The sequence below is a fragment of the Sphaeramia orbicularis genome, chromosome 5, assembly GCF_902148855.1.
Source record: "Sphaeramia orbicularis chromosome 5, fSphaOr1.1, whole genome shotgun sequence".
NCBI classification, from domain to species: Eukaryota; Metazoa; Chordata; class Actinopteri; order Kurtiformes; family Apogonidae; genus Sphaeramia; species Sphaeramia orbicularis.
This window is the reverse complement of record NC_043961.1, coordinates 48578085-48595670: the sequence shown is the minus strand read 5'-3', so window position 1 is coordinate 48595670 and position 17586 is coordinate 48578085. Positions and strand designations below refer to the sequence as shown.

At 36.1% G+C, this 17586-nt stretch overlaps 1 protein-coding gene across 1 annotated transcript in view; it reads left to right on the top strand.

Annotated features, from left to right (window-relative positions):
• The first annotated feature begins 995 nt into the window (after positions 1-995).
• Positions 996-17586, top strand: part of necab3 (N-terminal EF-hand calcium binding protein 3) — a 74942-nt gene continuing 58351 nt past the window's right edge. Inside the window, exons 1-3 of the mRNA XM_030133949.1 lie at positions 996-1359; positions 4736-4760; positions 12794-12902. Coding sequence (XP_029989809.1) covers positions 1222-1359; positions 4736-4760; positions 12794-12902 — 272 coding nt within the window. The 5' untranslated portion in view covers positions 996-1221. The remainder of the gene's footprint in view (positions 1360-4735; positions 4761-12793; positions 12903-17586) is intronic.

Genomic DNA, 17586 nt, shown 5'->3' with positions numbered 1-17586 from the left:
TTGCTAATCTGATGTTTTCTCACATTTTAACATACTATAATAGCAGTTATTACTCACTCAAATAATATGCAAAAAACAACAAAACACAACAACTTAAAAAAAAAAAAAAACCAAACTGTTAATTACAGTCTAATAACAACTAGCAATTGATTTACACTCAAATATATTGCTGCAGATCAGGTTTATCAAGAACAGGAATGTTACAGTAACAGTATGAATTGCAGTGTATTATGGGATGGTCCATAAGTATCCACTGTGTTGGTTGATATGCAAGTAAAACAACAAAATCCATGAATATACAAGAGAACAGCTGTAGAACAACTGTCCACTGGAGTGACCACTGTGCATGAAAGGGTTAACTTGGCATTTAATGTGTTGTACTTAAAATAGCAATTCTGTTCAAATCAAGCATTTAAGTTTAATACACTCAAGTTTTCATTACTCATTACTTAATTGTTTTAAGGCAACGGGTTACCTCAATTTTTTTTAAGTAAACTCAACTTATCCGGTCTTACAGTGTACACTAACTAAAGAAAGTGCAATTAAATAGCCCAAATAAATAAACAGCACAGTAAAAGGTATAGTTTTAAACAAGTGTCCAGCAGATGGTGCTGTCTGTCAAAAATCTGCCCTAGTGGAATTTTACAGCTCCAACTTGGCCTTGGTTTTAGTGCGACGCATCAGAAACAGCAGTTTATTAACCAACTAATGCAGATGCATGGCATTATTATGTGATTTATTCTAGTGTCAGTATGAGGCATGTTCAAAACACTGAATCCCCATTTTGTTTCTTTGTTTTTTTTTTTCCTCCCAGATATTTTTCCACCCTCTGTCTGTGATGTATAGCCCTGTCTGGCAGAAGTTATTACTCTACAGAAGCTAAGGAGATTGGGGAGGATTTGGTTCTGATCAAGTTATCACTTTGATCCAGATGCACGGCGCAGATAAACGAGCCAATCACAGCGGCTCCAGCAGGAGGGGCTGGCAGATCTGCTCAGCACGGCTCAGCTCAGCTCAGCAGCGCAAACATAAAGTTGCTGAGCATCTCTTGACTCCCTCTCTGCTTCCACTTGACTCCTCCAGCTCCTGCATCCCGCGTCTCTCCATCCCACTTTTCAGTCTTTCTGTTGTTAGTGTCCAACCTTTCAGCGTCCACTCTTTGAGTCTGAGGCTTTAAGGTGTGTCTCGACACAAAAAAAAAAAAAAAAAAAAAAAAAAAAGATGCTGGCTTGTACGGAGATGATCACTATGTGCCTGCAATCGGCCAAACAGAAGCATCTTCTGGCTCAGCAGCAGCAACAGCAGCAGCAGCCACCACCGCTGCATACCACCGGACAGGGGCTGACTATCTTTCATGATGTGAGTGACTGATTTTTTTTTTTTTTTTTTTTTTTTTTTTTTTTTTACATCACCCTGGTATCTGTCCACTACATGTTGTGTTATATTCGTGTGGTTACTTATGTTTTGCCATGTTAAGTCCACTTAATACATCCAATAAGTGCTTGAAATCATTCAGTTATTTAAAATTATTTCTTGAAAATACATGGAAATATTGTTGATGCAGGATACACAATTGTATACTCTTCACTTTTTTTTTTTTTTTTTACTTTTTGTGTCTGTGTGGCATATGTTGCATGAAGCTTTTGGAGATGTTTCAGTGTGTGTGCAACAAAAAGAGGAGAACCCCCAGCAGTCCTTAAACCTGTCCGACTGCGAGAGCTTAATTTATCATGCAGAGGCAGCAGCTGCAGCTCTTCCTACTTTCCTTTCCTCTGGCACACACACATGCACATACTGTATATGCACACAGACACACCTTACCCAATTTAAGCTTTAACCATTAGCCCCTGCTGTCTGCAGCACCACAGGAGTAAAATAGGACTAACCCAGTTTAAAACCATCTAGTAATTATTCTTCTGTGTTTGCACTCAAAACCTGGATTAAAAAAAAAGGCCAATGATGTGGCCAAAACTGAGCACTTAAGAACTGACAGATTTACAGTACCATGTGTCTGCTGTGTCACTTGTGCAGAACTCAGGCAGATGTTTCTAAATAAGGACACATTGTTCACATTCTACCAAAAAAAAAGAAAAAAGAAAAAGAAATGTCACCGTATCAGTGCACACTGTCCCTGAAAAGAGTGCCTCCGCATTTAGTCTGCAGTCTTGAGTTTTTTTCTTGTCGAAGGAGCACAAATAAACCTGCCTGATGGCTTAAAAAAACACAATTGTATGATTGTCTGAACTGATTTGTGCAGGTAAAAAAAAGGATCTACAAATATTATACTCCACATACAGACAAGGGTGTTGTCTTTGGTTTCATTGTCATCTTGTTATGCAGCTGTGGTAGTTTTGACAGTGTGAGGAATTCTTTATAAAAATCAGTTGGTCAGCTAATAAACATAACATAAGCATGAATATTTGTGTGCTTAGAGGAAAAGTTGTAATGCAAATCAATGACGATTGATTTTCAGAGATCATACTGGTGGATGAACTTTATTATTTCAGTAGTACACATTGATTTTCAATACCCTACCACAGATAAACAACACACAGCAGAAATGTAAGGGGATTTTAATTAGGGCAATGTTTCTACAGTGTGTTATATACAGCAGTTGCCATGCAGATCTAAAAGTTACATCCAACAGATAGATATACTGTACATAAACAGATATATGTGTGCAGAACACGAATGTCAGCACTGGGTTTTCAATCATTTGGCAATGTTTGACATGTTTAGATTGTAACAACGTGTATTCCCAGAGTAAGAGACCAAGTGATGAAAAATGCTATTTGTGTTCAAAGTCCTATGGCAGCTAATGATGAGGATGGTGGAAGGAGTTGGTTTTCCCCTCCACACTGCAGGATGATGAGGCTTAGAAGACTCGCTGTCTTTACACCTGCCACCATGACATCAGAAAAGGCAGCGCTCTGGGAAGCTGGTCTGACCTTTTCTGGGCTTGCTGTAAATGATGCATTATTGTCTACTGACACCGAGGAGACCCAAGACACAGATGAACAACAAACAAGTTTACAGCTACACTCTACTCAATCGGCCATGAGGAAAAAAAAAGACATTGCTTAGACAGGTTACGCTGAAAAATGGCAACTGGCATGTAGAGGCCAGAAGAGATTTACTGCACAGTACAGAGCAGTCCTTTACTGTGCAGGTACTGAATTCATAGTTTTGTATTAAAGAAGGAGGGCCTTGGGTCAGAACATTCTGTTATTAAACCTGATGTTTCAATCAAGTAACACGTACATTCCATTAATTGCAGCTTTGCAATCACTGTTAGTCTAGACAGAGGAATCAGAAATAGAGCATTGAGTAGAATCAAAAAGCTGGATATTACCTGCTACTTGTTATTAGCCATGTCTGAAGCTGCAGGCAGATGGACAGACAAACAGGACAGAGGCAGACCTCCAGGTTGGTGACCTGTATGGGAAATCAAATGAAGGTTCAGCTTCGATTGCATTATAATCTGTAGGTTAAAATCAATATGTCAGTGCTGACTACTCTTTAACATTGAAAATTAATCAAATACAAAAGAAGAGGATGACATGGAAATGCACAGAAACACGGTTAAATTATAGTCGAATACATTTACATGTCATAAATCTGAATTTGTCCAATTAAGATGGACTACAATATCATATAATAATAGACTTTTCCATGAGGCAGTTGCAGGAAGAGCCTCTGTTTATTTTTTATCTGCTTCTGAATGTACTTTTTCCCTCTGAAATTACAATGGTGGAACTTGTTTTATATCTGACTACACTGTAAAAAAAACAGACCGTAGAATTAACACCAAAAAGTTGTAAAATTGCAACATAAAAAAACTGTAAGTGACAATACAATGCAAAGTTGTTTATTTGAAAAGATTTTTGTGTCAATGATTAAATCAAAAATAGCTGTAGTTTTTACAGGAAGAGTATGTTAACAAAACCAGATTTGTATGTAGAAATGATGTATTTCTATTGTTTTTAGAAAATGAAACTGTAAATTGAAAAACAATTCGGTGCCATTTAAATTGCAAAGATAATAATGTTTAAATAACGGCATATTTGCTTTTTTTTTTTCTCTTTTTTTCACTAAAAAAGTTATATAAAAAAGTAAACATTTGGCAATTTAACATTTTAAATTTGTGAATTAATGGGTTGGTAGAGCTGGTAGAGCGGCGTGTCCCATAACCACAGGGTTGGTGGTTGAAATCCTGGCTCTGACTGTTCATATGTCAAAGTGTCCATGGAAGACACTGGAGCCTAAATTGCTCCCAGTTGGACCTGGTGGATTTGGAAAGTGCTTTGGGCAACTGGAGTGGAAAATTGGGAAAATGTGCTAAATAAGTGCAGTCCATTTACCAGTTAAATCTACATGTTTAAAATGTTAAAATGTTACTCCGTAAATATGTTTACAGTTGGATATGTTATTTACAGTATTGTTCTGGAAACCACAGCTGCCAGTTTTTTTCCGTAAAAACAACAGAATATTTTTTACAGTGTAATATCAGTTTTACACAATCTAAAGTGCTACATAAGCAGTATCACTGCCTTTGTAAGCAGCCTTTTCTGTATCAGAATGGATCAACCATCCACAGCAGACATCACATATTTCATTGGATTTTTAACAAAATTCCAATCTGCATCTTTTAGTTCTACCACCTTATCATCAGAATTTCTTTAGTGATGCTTGACTAATACCTGTCTCTTCTCCCCCTGTCCCCTTTTGTGTTTAGATTTTCCGCAGAGCAGACAAAAACGGTAAGTAAACAACACAAAACATGTCCAGTGATGAATAATTTGTCACTATGCATGCTCATCATTTCCCCGCATTCTTCTGCTGTTATTGTGCTTTGCATAATCAGGGCAGAGGAATATTTGCACGAATGACTTTTCATGTGAAGCTTCCTTTCACTTTATGCTTCAGCAGTTTTCATCCAATTAAAATGAAGGTAAGATCCTGAATTACTGCCACAAGTGGGATCTGAATTGGAGAAATATGGAATGGAGACTGCATGGAATGTAGGGAATAAACCTTTATACGAAATATCATCATGCATTAGACATACATGAGGTAAAGGAGGCACACATTAACGTTGAAATCTCAAGGTTGAAAGTGGAGTAAAATGAGTAGCTGCACATCATGAGTGGATAATGATGCAAAATAATGATGTGTCACACAGAATCAAGAACCTCTCTGTCAGCGTGGACACACATGACTGGGTGCTGTTGACAAATTAATGAGTCACGTTAACACAGCCTGAGTCACATTATTTTTTTCCTCTTCACAAAAACACTTGCTAATAAAGTCGCTAATATGAGTTTATTTGCAAGTTCACATAAAGTCTCTTTCAGGAGGTTAATTTGGACTAAGGCTGTGCACAAATGAAAAGGGAGCAAATGCACGAATTTGCATGAGAATATTACGTATACGTATGGTGCTGCATTCGAATATTTCCTTCTTAAACAGATATTTATTTTTTTGTGAAACATAAAATAGGTGCCAAAACACATCAGGAAGCAGTGGACATTTGTTGGATATTGTTGCGTTTTGCAGGCGATGTAATCACCAGGCCTCCAAACAGCAATTACATCTCAACAGCTCTTAACCCTTGCTATGACAAATTTACATGATGAATTGTTCCGTGGCTTTCAGCCGAATGTATTCAGCACTAGATTTTTATTATAATGAGCTGAGCTGAAATGACTCTCATCAGTAAACCTGAGAAAAAGAATGGTGGAAATGGAGAAAGGAGGACGTATAATGTAAAAAGGAAATAGAAGAAGCTCCATTTTCTGTTCTTTATCTTTTTATTGACTAATGCCTGGATGCATTAAATCCGGTAGATAATTAGCCCAGTTACATAACCCACAGTCTAATTGGCAAAATGGTTACATATCAAACGCTCTTTGCTAAGCTGATGCACTTCAACCTTTTTTTGTAACATATACTGTTGCCTATGAAGTTGGAATAAATTTGTTTTCATACACATTCACCTTTTTATTCCTATTCATACATATTAGTGATCACCTTTGACTAGGTACAATGGTTGCATACAGCAGGGGTGTCAAACTCATTTTAGTTCAGGGGCCACATTCACCCCAATATGATCTCAAGTGGGCCGGACCAGTTAAATAATACCAATGAAAAAAGTAAAATTACATTATGATAATGTTTATATCTATATCGTTTCCTTAAAAATCTGAATAATGTGAACAACTTGAAATGTCTTAAGAAAAACAAGTGCAGTTTTAACAATGTTCTGCATCAGTTGATCATTTACACATGTGCATTAAAACTTACATTACAATTACAAATACACAAAACATTTAGTGACAGGTATAATATTGATAAAATTGCATTTACTTTTCTCAAGACATTTCACGTTGTTCATATTTCTTCAGGTTATTCACATTTTTTGTAAAAGGATAGTTTGTTAATGTAAACATTTTCATGTAATTTTATGTTTTTACATTAAAACAAAGATAAAATCTGCAGTTGTCATTATTTATTGGTTATTATGACAGTATTTTTCTGGTCTGACCCAATTGGAATCTAATTGGTTTATATATGTATGTATGGAACCTGAAATGAAATGATTTTTACACTATTGATTAGTATCTTCAGTGTAATTTTTGCATTTCGCAAATTCATCCTACGGGCCAGATTGGACCCTTTGGCGGGCTGGATTTGGCCCCTGGGCCGCATGTTTGACACCTGTGGCATACAGAGAAATTACACTTTATCTATCAGGAATAAATCACATTGTCACATGTTATTCTAACTTTATGGACCGCTGTGTTTTTTTTCTGAGTATTTCTTGCCCTTGGCGTCCCATTTTCCAATGGATTTAAAGTTTGCATCTTAAAAGCTGAAGAGATAGTTTCATTTTTCCTTCTAAGATTTTAAAGAGCCTTGCATCTTGCCTGACATCTGCTCAGGCACAGAGGAAACAGACCAGTTAGTGAAGAGGAGAGATAGGAAGCAGTAGCATATATGCTCTAAAAGCACATACAGTCTTAAATTAGGATCTGGAGACTGAAAGGTGGCTTATATTACAGATTTCTTCACAGATGGCCTGGTGGAACACAGTCTAAGTAGAGCACCGATACTAAGAATACCAGAACTAGTAATGGCGTACCATAGTGCACAGTTTACCATTACGAACTGGGAACCAAAGTTCTGTTTGCTTTTGAAGCTGTGATGCATTCATGGGAATTTATAAACCACTTAGGACAGGCTGCAATGGGACTAACCTTTGGAGAGATAAGAGTGCGGCCTACTTTGTGCCCTACTTTGCACTTCACTGACTCAGTTGGTTCTTGTTTACTCTGAACTTCTGAGCTTTTTATTTCAACCATTCTAATTGTATGATAAAGCAGCCTGTATTCTGCTGTGAATCTGCACAAAACATTTACGAGTAGGTGTGTTTTTGTTTTATAGCCGGCTATTAAGAATCATTTGTTTTTTGATGATACTCAAAATGCGATGTATAGTCATAATTGAATTCCTTGTGCAGCAATGTGTTGCATGCACACTCATAACAGTTGTCGTGACTCATTTTAAAGAGGTTTCAGACGGTTAGCTAGTGCCTCAGGTGTGCTGTTAATACTCTCTTCCACATCTAGTGAACCAGTGTTCGCTAGCTGTAATAAATTGCTTCTTTGAAAAATGGTATAAGCGGAAGTGTGTGTTTTGTGGATATGCCAGCCAATTTAGAATGTGTTGAATGGGTGGCTTTTTCCGTTTTTTTTTTTTTTTTTTTTTTTTAAATCTCTTGATTGTACTTTTTTTTTTTTTTTTAAATCAATTTGCATTAGTCAAAATTCACAATGTTGCAAATAGCATTTTAACGTCCCTGTCTCTGTTCTTAGCTTTGCATTTGGCAATATAATGTTGCTAGGTAACAGGATGGGAAAAAGTCCTGTTTAAAGGGAAGCACATAAAAAAAGTATTTTTGCTTTTGTAGAACCAGGTCAGCATTTCCATATTGTGCATATTATTCATTTAGACAACATTATTAGGTTATTCACCAGGAAAGTCATCATTTCTTCTGTGCTTATTCAAGGAACGGATACTTTATTGCACAACACTGTCACATTAACTGTAGATATGACAGGAACAATGCATCAAATCAGTAATATAGGTCTAAATATGTATGTTATGAGTGTTTTGAGGATGGATAATCTATTTACAGAATATATTTAGAACTACTTCTGTATTGGATCATGTATAAAAGGATTCTTCAGATGGCCTTGCTGCACCAAAGGACTGAAAGAAATCACAGAGAGTTTATGAAGACACGTTAACTTATCTATTTAAAATAATAATAACGAACTCAGTCAATGGAACAATGGATAGAAACCTGTATTATAATTTCAATTCAGTGGTTCCTGCATGTTACATACTACATGTTATACACTTTGATTTCCTTGGAAAGCATGAGGAAAATAAATAGAAGCTTCAGAAAACAGCTAAATACATTTTCACACTTAATGTAAACTGTGCAGGTATTTTTTTCAGTTTTTAGATTATTGGATTGTTGTTATAATGTCTGGTAATGCTTACAATAGAGTGTGATAATAACATGGTAATACTGGTGTGATTTTTAGTATTAAAGAGATAATAATGGAGTAATACCATGTAATAACTCTAACACCATTAATGAAGTTTTTTCTTATGTTCCAAATGTTCCCTTTTGTTTCATGTGTGATACTATATCAATGATATGTTTAATTGTACTTGTAACATGGCAACAGTTGTTGTCATTTCTGTGCAATAACCATGAATCTGGGCTGCAAAAACAGATTTTTTCTATTTAACTTCATAGTCATATTGGTTTAAAGCAAATATCAACAGTAGAGAACAAGTCAGGATGTTGAATGATGCTTGGTTGTGTCTAATATTACTGTGAAATTGCAAAGTAGTTTTTCATTTTGCAGCCCCAGCTCATAGTTATTACACCAAAACTACCACGTGTTTCCAGGCAACATGTTATAGCATCAAACATCTACTTTCTACAGTATTATCTTCAAACAAAATAACACATTTGTAGCATGGAGGAAGATGGATTTCCTCATTATCATATTCTAACTATTACCAAGAATCTTCATTAGTTATTACTAGTGCATTGTATATATTGAAATAAGTACATTATTACATCTCTATTACAAAATTATGGCTTCAGATATTATTACTAAGATGTCATTTATTGTGAAACCAAAAAAATTTATACATAATTATATCCACCTCATATTTATATGAAAAAAACAAGACAAAAAAATTATATATTTTAGGGCTGTCAAAATTAACACGTTAATGCAGATTAATCCATCATCATGATTAATCTGATAAAAATTTTAACACAGTTAACCCATCTGTAGCGCAGAATGACTCTGAATGTCTCTGGCAACACATTTGGGGAAGTTTGTCCAAGTAAAGTGACGGTCGCGCATGCACAAATGAGCAGTTGATCCAGTAGTAACAGACAGCAGAACCAACCAATAAAGATGGAAGATGATCAACAGCACGTTGGCCCTCTGGATGGAAATATGAGGACAAAAAAAAAAACAAAATGGAACAGTCAACCGACATAAAGTATTATGCACACAAGAAGGAGTTTTCTTTTCACCAAAGCACTTCCAGCTTAAAATACCCCATATATCACCACTCCTTCAACCACTGTTCCATGTGACAAACGGTTCTCTGTTGCAGACAACGTTGTAAATAAGAAGCAGTCAGTTCTACTCTGAGACAATGCCAGCGAGTTAGTTTGTCTTAACAGTTGGCTGAATGAGGAGTAACAGGGCCACATTAACCCTTTCATGCACGAATTATGAGAACCTTAATCAAATTTTTTTCCTGAATGTTTTTATTCCTCTTTAGGCACGAAAAAAGACAATGTGATTGAAAAATTTTCTTCTGAAAAATAAATAAAAATAAATAAATAAAATAAAAATAATTTTTATTAAAAAAAAAAAAAAAATACATAAAAAAAAATAATAATGAAAAAAAAAAATTCTTATGAACCTATTTTTCATGAAGTTGCAAAAATGTCCACTCAGCTGGACACCACACGGTTCATTTTTGACACACAGAAACATGTATTTACTGATAAATTGTGTGAAAACTATGCTTGGGATTCTGGGGGTTTATGCTCAGGAGAGATCTACATAATGTTACCAATTCATGTCAGAAAGATATGTAGTGTCTTAAAACTTTAATGAAGATATGTGTAAAAAAAAAAAAAAAAACAAAAAAAACAAAGAAAAGAACAACAAAACCCATGAATATACAAGAGAACAGCTGTAGAATAGCTGTCCACTGTAGCGACCAGTATACATGAAAGGGTTAATGTGGATAAATGTTTGTTTAAAAAAAGAGACAAAAAGTTGTTAAGTTGTTTCAAGTTGTGTTGTTGAAACTGTTGAAGGTGTTTAATAAACACTTTAAGTGCTTATATATTCCCTTCTTTTTTGAGTCTGTTTGCTCATGCAAAATGAAACGTGATTATTATCGATTCAAAATGAATGATATTTAATTGTGATTATTTGAAATTCATCCACAGCAACCTTGTGATTACTGTGATTAAAAATTTTAATTGTTTGACAGCACTAATAAATATGTAAAACAAAACGTAAGTGACTGGCATAATTTCAAAGTGAAAGACTGTAAGCTTCATCATATCAGTGTTGCCTCAGTCATATAGGTTCCCATTTATATTTTATAATCCTCATGTTATAAAAAATTCCAGCATATTCCTGATATGAGGATGCATAAATTAAATGTTCCCTATACCCTTATGCTGGAGTGAGCCTGGTTAATGAACACATAATCCCTGTTCTTCACTGTGGATCTCCATTTCCTCTATGCTTTTAATGGCGTCATTTGATCTTTGATGCCATCTGGCATCGTCGTCTCTTGAGAGCAGTGGCAAGATAGTGAAAAATACAAGTCCCCCTTAAAGCCAAACTTGACGTGCCATACTTCATATTGGGTTTTGAGCCATATTTGATCACAAATCTGAGGACAAATGTCTTTTTGCTTGGGCCTTCCTTTCCCATTATTTGTGCATTTTGTTGTTATGGCAGAGTGGGGGTTAGATGGTTCAGATGCACAAGCAAGATGTTTTAGTAAACCGAAGAACCCATTATGGCTGAGTTTTAAAACAGGAACGTGACAAATCTGTATAAACCCCCCAAAAACAACAACAATTATTAGCACATCCAGACCAAACCCTGAGACTCAGCGTTGTGTATTTGGCAGGGATACCTTTTTTACAGGATCTTTAACCTAGAACTGTCAAAGTAAATACAGAAAATTGCCAGTGGTCATCATTAGTCCGTGAGTATTCAGAGTGTCACCCCTAAGCACAAGTGCTGCCTGTCGAGTGTGACGCTCCAAACATAGGATGCTCTGCAAATACAACACTGTGAGAGAAAACAGATACGCAGGAGGACTTTTTGCTCCCATATGGACAAACAAACCACAGATGGGATATAATAAAAGTGTATAAATGAACCATGAGGGACATAAATGTGTGACAAAGCGTGAATGTATCCACATCAGACATGCTCAACATAAAGTCATCTCTTTAAGAATGTACACACTCATCCTATTGTGAGTCTTAAACTACCACAGATGTCTGACAGAATAGAAGAACACTCTGCTCCATGTGCATTGAATTGTGTATGACCTTCATCCACATGACTCTGTGTGAGGCATTTTATAACTTATAACCTTTTAGCAGTTTTTTTTTTTTAACCCTTTTAGCTGTAGGCTTTTTAAATCAAGGCCAATCATGGCTGAAGAAGCTGATAAACCACTCACACTCATCCCATTAATGTTTGTTTTTTTGTTTTTTGTTTTTTTCCATTTGTAAATGTTTTTTGTGTGTAGGTTTCTCTATTACTTTACTTTGATGGAGGGAGTGCAAATGGAAATATCTTTTTTTTTTTTTCATTAAATCAACAAAGATGTTAGGAAAAAGCCCATTCAGTTTTGTTTTGCTCTTAGAGTGAAAGAGAATAAAGCAAACTGCGTGTAGGTGGACTAGTCTGAGAAGGTGGCGGGGGCTGTTGCATTGTCCTGGCCAGCGCATTGCTCATTCCGGTCAGAGGTAATGACAAGTGTTGTCAAAAAGGCTCCAGCTGAACAGATGGTCTTTAAATTTGCAGGTTTGCTGAATCAGCCAAGTGGAACTGCCTGGCATATTTAACTGCACTCATTGTCCTTGCATCGAGAGGGTCAAATTGTTTAAAACTCACACGTCTGATCACTTTGATGGATCTATCTGAATACTCTCCTCACTCCAAAGCGTCTGAAATGTTTTCCATATACATCAGTTTTTCTGTTGGTCTGGGTTCTTTTATGAGGATTAAAACGTCGAGCAGTTTGTGCCTGGCAGGCTACCGCTAGTACTGACTGATCGGTGTAATTGCGCCGTAAGACAGATTGATGGTAGGCTCACTACCATCACACTTCTTCACAGATGACAACTAAGCTATTTGTCTTCAGTCATTGATTTTTCCGTCTATGTCTGTCACAACATGCTGTGCTGATAGTTAACTAGTCTTAGCAGAACAACAAAGTTCCAGACTGCCGACAATCTGACAATGTGGACAAGTACTCCTGTGTATCTGAGCCCGTGGTCGATAAGCAGATGGAGGGATTTGGTTTATGTTTGTCCACTGAATATTTAAGACTTATCAAATCATAATGAAACACTATGCATTGTCATTATACAGTTGTTATTTCTGTAATAACAAAGGCCTGTTCTCTCTTTGTCTTTCAGATGATGGCAAGCTGTCATTTGAAGAGTTCAATGCCTACTTTGCTGATGGTATCCTGACAACTGAGGAGCTGCAGGAGCTTTTCTTCTCCATCGATGGACGACAGAATAAGTGAGTTTTTCCACTCCAAATAGGCTCTGATTTCAGTCGAACCGTGACATGCTGGTTTTTGTTTTGGTTTTTTTACCCTCTCCTGTTCAGCAATTTGGCCTCTGCTATAAGTGCACTGGCACCATAGTTGCTTGACAGTTTTGATCTAAGAGGGTTTTGAACCTTAGATCAATTCCCCCTATTGGTGTGATTTAACCCTCCGGTATCCGGGTGCGCTTTTTAGGCAAACTTTGCACTTCGTGTTAAAAAACTTCATATTATTTTTCACAATTTAAATGAGGGTAGAATTCAAAAGTTGTTCATTTTTGCATGATCTTTAAAATTCTGGCCACCAACTAAAATTTGCACATTGTAAACAAAAGAAAATTACAAGACTAGCATCTGTCTCCCAAGTGTGCCTAAAACGCACTATTTCTTCCATTTGATATGTATGATTAGGACTGACCTTGATTTACAAAAATAAAATCAAATTAGAGCAGAAAAATTAATCAATATATAATATTTAATAGTTGGATTTATAGGTGTGGATTTTACGCACACTTGGTGACAGATGCTTGTATTTTTTAACATTTGACCTAGCGCCAAAAATAATAATGCTAATTAACCAAAGTTCCTGTTAATCATTGACATATGCCAGGCTGCAAAAATCAAATATGTGATCCACTTTTTATGTAGTATATTGAAAAAAAATAATTTTTGGAGTTTTTTGCATCCAAAAAAATGGTTTGTTTACAATACAAACATGGCATTTAAAGGGTTAAAAAATGTGACAGTTATTGAGTATTTGGTATTTTTATTTACGGCTCAAGTTGAGGAAATAGAAATAAGTGTAAAAGAATTTAAAACAAACTGTATGAAATTTTTTTTGACATTATTCCACAAGTGTGCCAAAAAGGCACATATGGTGCTTAGTAAGGGCCTTGCTGGACGGGATACCGGAGGGTTAATTAAGCAAACATTGATACAGACCCTGAAACAGAAACAAACAACAGGCAAAAACAAAACAGTAACAGCAATAATAAACAGTAACAACAACAATAGAAGAACATCAGTGAATTTGAAGAACAAAACAGTCCAATATCACAATAACCACGTTTTCTTTTAACAATTCTTCGTAATTACACTTCTATGAGCCCTCGGCGCTGTGCACCCCCTATCCCCACCCTTGGTAGAAAATGTAAAATGTTGAAAATAATGTGACTACTCTGGCTGGGATTTGAACCCTGGTCACCCGCATAATAGACCGTATACATCTACATGCACTTTATAGCACAAATTTATGCATTCAAGTGCAAGGGTCTACTGCACTAGTGCCATTTATGATGAAAGTCTATATAAATCTAAACTGGACTATAGTCTAGTCATAAAGAGACAACTGTCTATTAAAGCAGCATTTGGGTCTGTATGAAAAACAAATGGGCAGCCACAGAAGGAATGTATTATAACACAGTGGGAATTAGAACTGCATGGACTGAATATTAAATAGCTTGGAGTTGCCACGGAACACGGCTAGTGATTGAGTGAATCACACAAAGTTTTCAAGCATAGGTCTATACCTCTGCTGTATCCTGTTGTTTTTAATTTTAAATAATTTGGAATGCAATGGAATTCAATGCCATAACTGAGGCCCACCTTATTAAAGCCAACTCAGCTTTAGTTCCAAAAGTGGTCACATTAGTGAAGTTCAATTGTATTCAGTTTATTAATGTATGATAATAAAAAAAAATACAGTTTTATGTGATTTGAAACATTTATAGTGTTAATTTTGCTTCGCTTTGCCTCCTTAAACCTCTTAATTACACATTAATTACATATTAAAGCAGCGTATGACTTTTATCACAATTTTTTTTTCAAATTTGTATAACCCAAGTGATAGCCTAATTACAGTGGCGGCTGCTCGTCTTTCAGACAGGGGAAGCTCATTGTCGGCTTACATCAAAAAAAAAAAAGTCAAGTTATTTAAACATAAATTCGGCCCTCAATTTCTTTTTAAGAAAATGGTCAGTGACCTTATCATACCAAGTAAACAAGAAAACACTGAAATTATGTTAAATAGAAACAAGGAAGTACAATGAGTGTGTTTTATTTACAGCGCAAGAAATGAACAAGTCATTTCGTAGTGGTTTTTCTCTCGATTTCACAGCAGAATGCACGACAGTATTAAACTGAACTGTGTCAGTGAAGGAGTAGATCTGAAAACAGCTGTCAATCAAACGGGATTCAGCCTTTCAACTGATCCTCCAATCAGCACGTGGAAGCCCAATGTCCAGCCCAGCGGAGCTCCGCCCACAGCTCCATTCACCCCCAGAGACGCTGGGCGTCTGGGGGCGGGACAACATCGTGGCATTTATCCAATTACCGTCCAGTTTTGAGGCAATAAAAAAAACTGTTCCATGAAGTCTCATTGAAGTGCATGGACACTGAGCATCTACAGGCAAATGCACTGAGCAGAGATCGTATGAGAAAACAGCGCAACAGGAATGTATGAGAAGTGAACAACATCGAGTCTGTTGATTTGTGATAAAGTTGATTCAGAACGAACTCGTCTGTGAGATGAACGTGTTCTAACACATTTGTAGTCAATGAAATGTCAACACAACCGTACATATTTAACCATTTACTTTTCATAATTTTAGGGGAAGCCGCGCTTATCTTGCAGTCTTTGAGAAATCGCCTCTGCCAAATTATCACTAATCCATTAATCTTTCTGTGCTTATGCACCTGAATCACTTCCCTCACAGTGAAGAACTTTGAAGATTACTCTATGACTCCTCACAGATTCGGCAAGAAAATGAGCCAGATCGCAACAACATAAAATTCTCCAGTTCACCAGGGTTGTTTTACAGAATGAGTACAGTCGGTGGATGGAGGTAAAGGCCACATTTGGGTTCAGTACTCATGACGAGACAGGGAAATTTCTGCTGCATGGAATTCCCATTCCCACAATGCACTTCGCAACAAAATTTCCACAGCGGCGTGATTGGCGTTTGGGTTTGTTTTGTAAACAAGCGGACTGTTTTTATGATGGAGTCATAGTCCTCTTCAAAGTTGTTTACCATGAGGGAAGTGATTCAGGTGAGTAAGCATGGAAGGACTAATGGATTAGTGTTAATTAGGATATCACTGGGGTTTTACAAATTTGAAAAAAAATTTGTGATGAAAGTCATGCACTGCTTTAAGCATTTTCGCAGCAGTGTTTAAATTGTGCCTTTAAGTGGTTCAGAAAAAAAGACAAAATAGACTGAGCCGTACATCCTTGAAGATCAAAAGTTAATGTGCTCCTGTCTAATTAACAGTAACAGACTAAATGCCTTACAGCTGCAGTTAGGTCTTGCAACTAATCTCAAGCAGAAAGAAAAATGTTTCACCCATTTCTTAGGACATGAAATAATGTGGACTCAGACGAACCACTTCAAAACTGCAATCAAAGACGTCAGCCTCAGGGAAGTCTATGAAATCTCTGGTATGTGGGAGAGGTTTTACTCACCAAAGGAGAAAATAACCTCTGTCATGGTAGATGTTATGGTTTTAAGTTTTACTCCTTTACGAAGCACAAATATATATATTGTTTTTGTCAGTTCAGAGATTTATATTCATCAGATAATTTCCATCTGTTCTTCTATATACAAACTTTGTATCAACACTGGAAGGCTTTCTAATGAGGCTGTCGTACCCGATGCATCAGGTAACACAGCTGATCTACTCCGACTGTTCAACCTGAAACTCTGATCTCACAAGGATAAACAAAGAAATCAGGAAATATTCCACTTTCTTTTTTTCCTGGATCTTAGATGCTTTATACCATATGTGTCAAACATATGGCCCGGGGGCCAAATCCAGCCCGCCAAAGGGTCCAATATGGCCCCTTGGATGAATTTGTGAAATGCAAAAATTATAATAAAGATATTAACGATCAAGGATGTGAAAATCATTTTAGGTCAATTCAATCTGAAGTGGGTCAGAGCAGTAAAATACTGTCATAACAACATATAAATAATGAAAAAAAACATTTTTCCCCCTTTTTTTTGTGTGTAAAAAAGTAAAATTACACAAAAATGTTTATATTTACAGACTATCCTTTTATAAAAAAAAAAATGTGAATAACCTGAACAAATATGAACAATATGAAATTTCTTAAGAGATGTATGTAGAATTGTACCAATATTCTGCCTGTTACTAAATATTTTGTGTATTGGTTGATCCACTGTGATCTGTAAGTTGTCATGTACATGTATAAATGACAAACTAAGGCGTAATATTGTTAAAATTGCACTTATTTTTCTTAAGAATTTTCTGGTTCATATTTGTTCGTGTTACGTTCAAGTACAGTTCGTAGATATAAACATTTTGATCACGGAATTTTACTTTTGCACTCCAAGACATAGAGAAAACTGTGGTGTTGACATTATTTATAAGTTCTTATCGTATTATTTATAATATTTTACTGGTCCGGCCCACTTTAGATCATATTAGGCTGAATCTGGCCCCTGAATTAAAATGAGTTCGATACCCCTGCCTTATACCTTTTTTCTTTATTTGCTTTTGTGCTTTACTAATTAGAGTCAGTTTAATATTTGGTTACAGAAACATCCCTGCATTTCTTTTTTTTCGTTTTTTCTTTTTGGGGGGGTGTTTTTTTTTCTTGTCCTGCCACTTCTCTTTTGTGTTAAATTGCTTTTGTAGT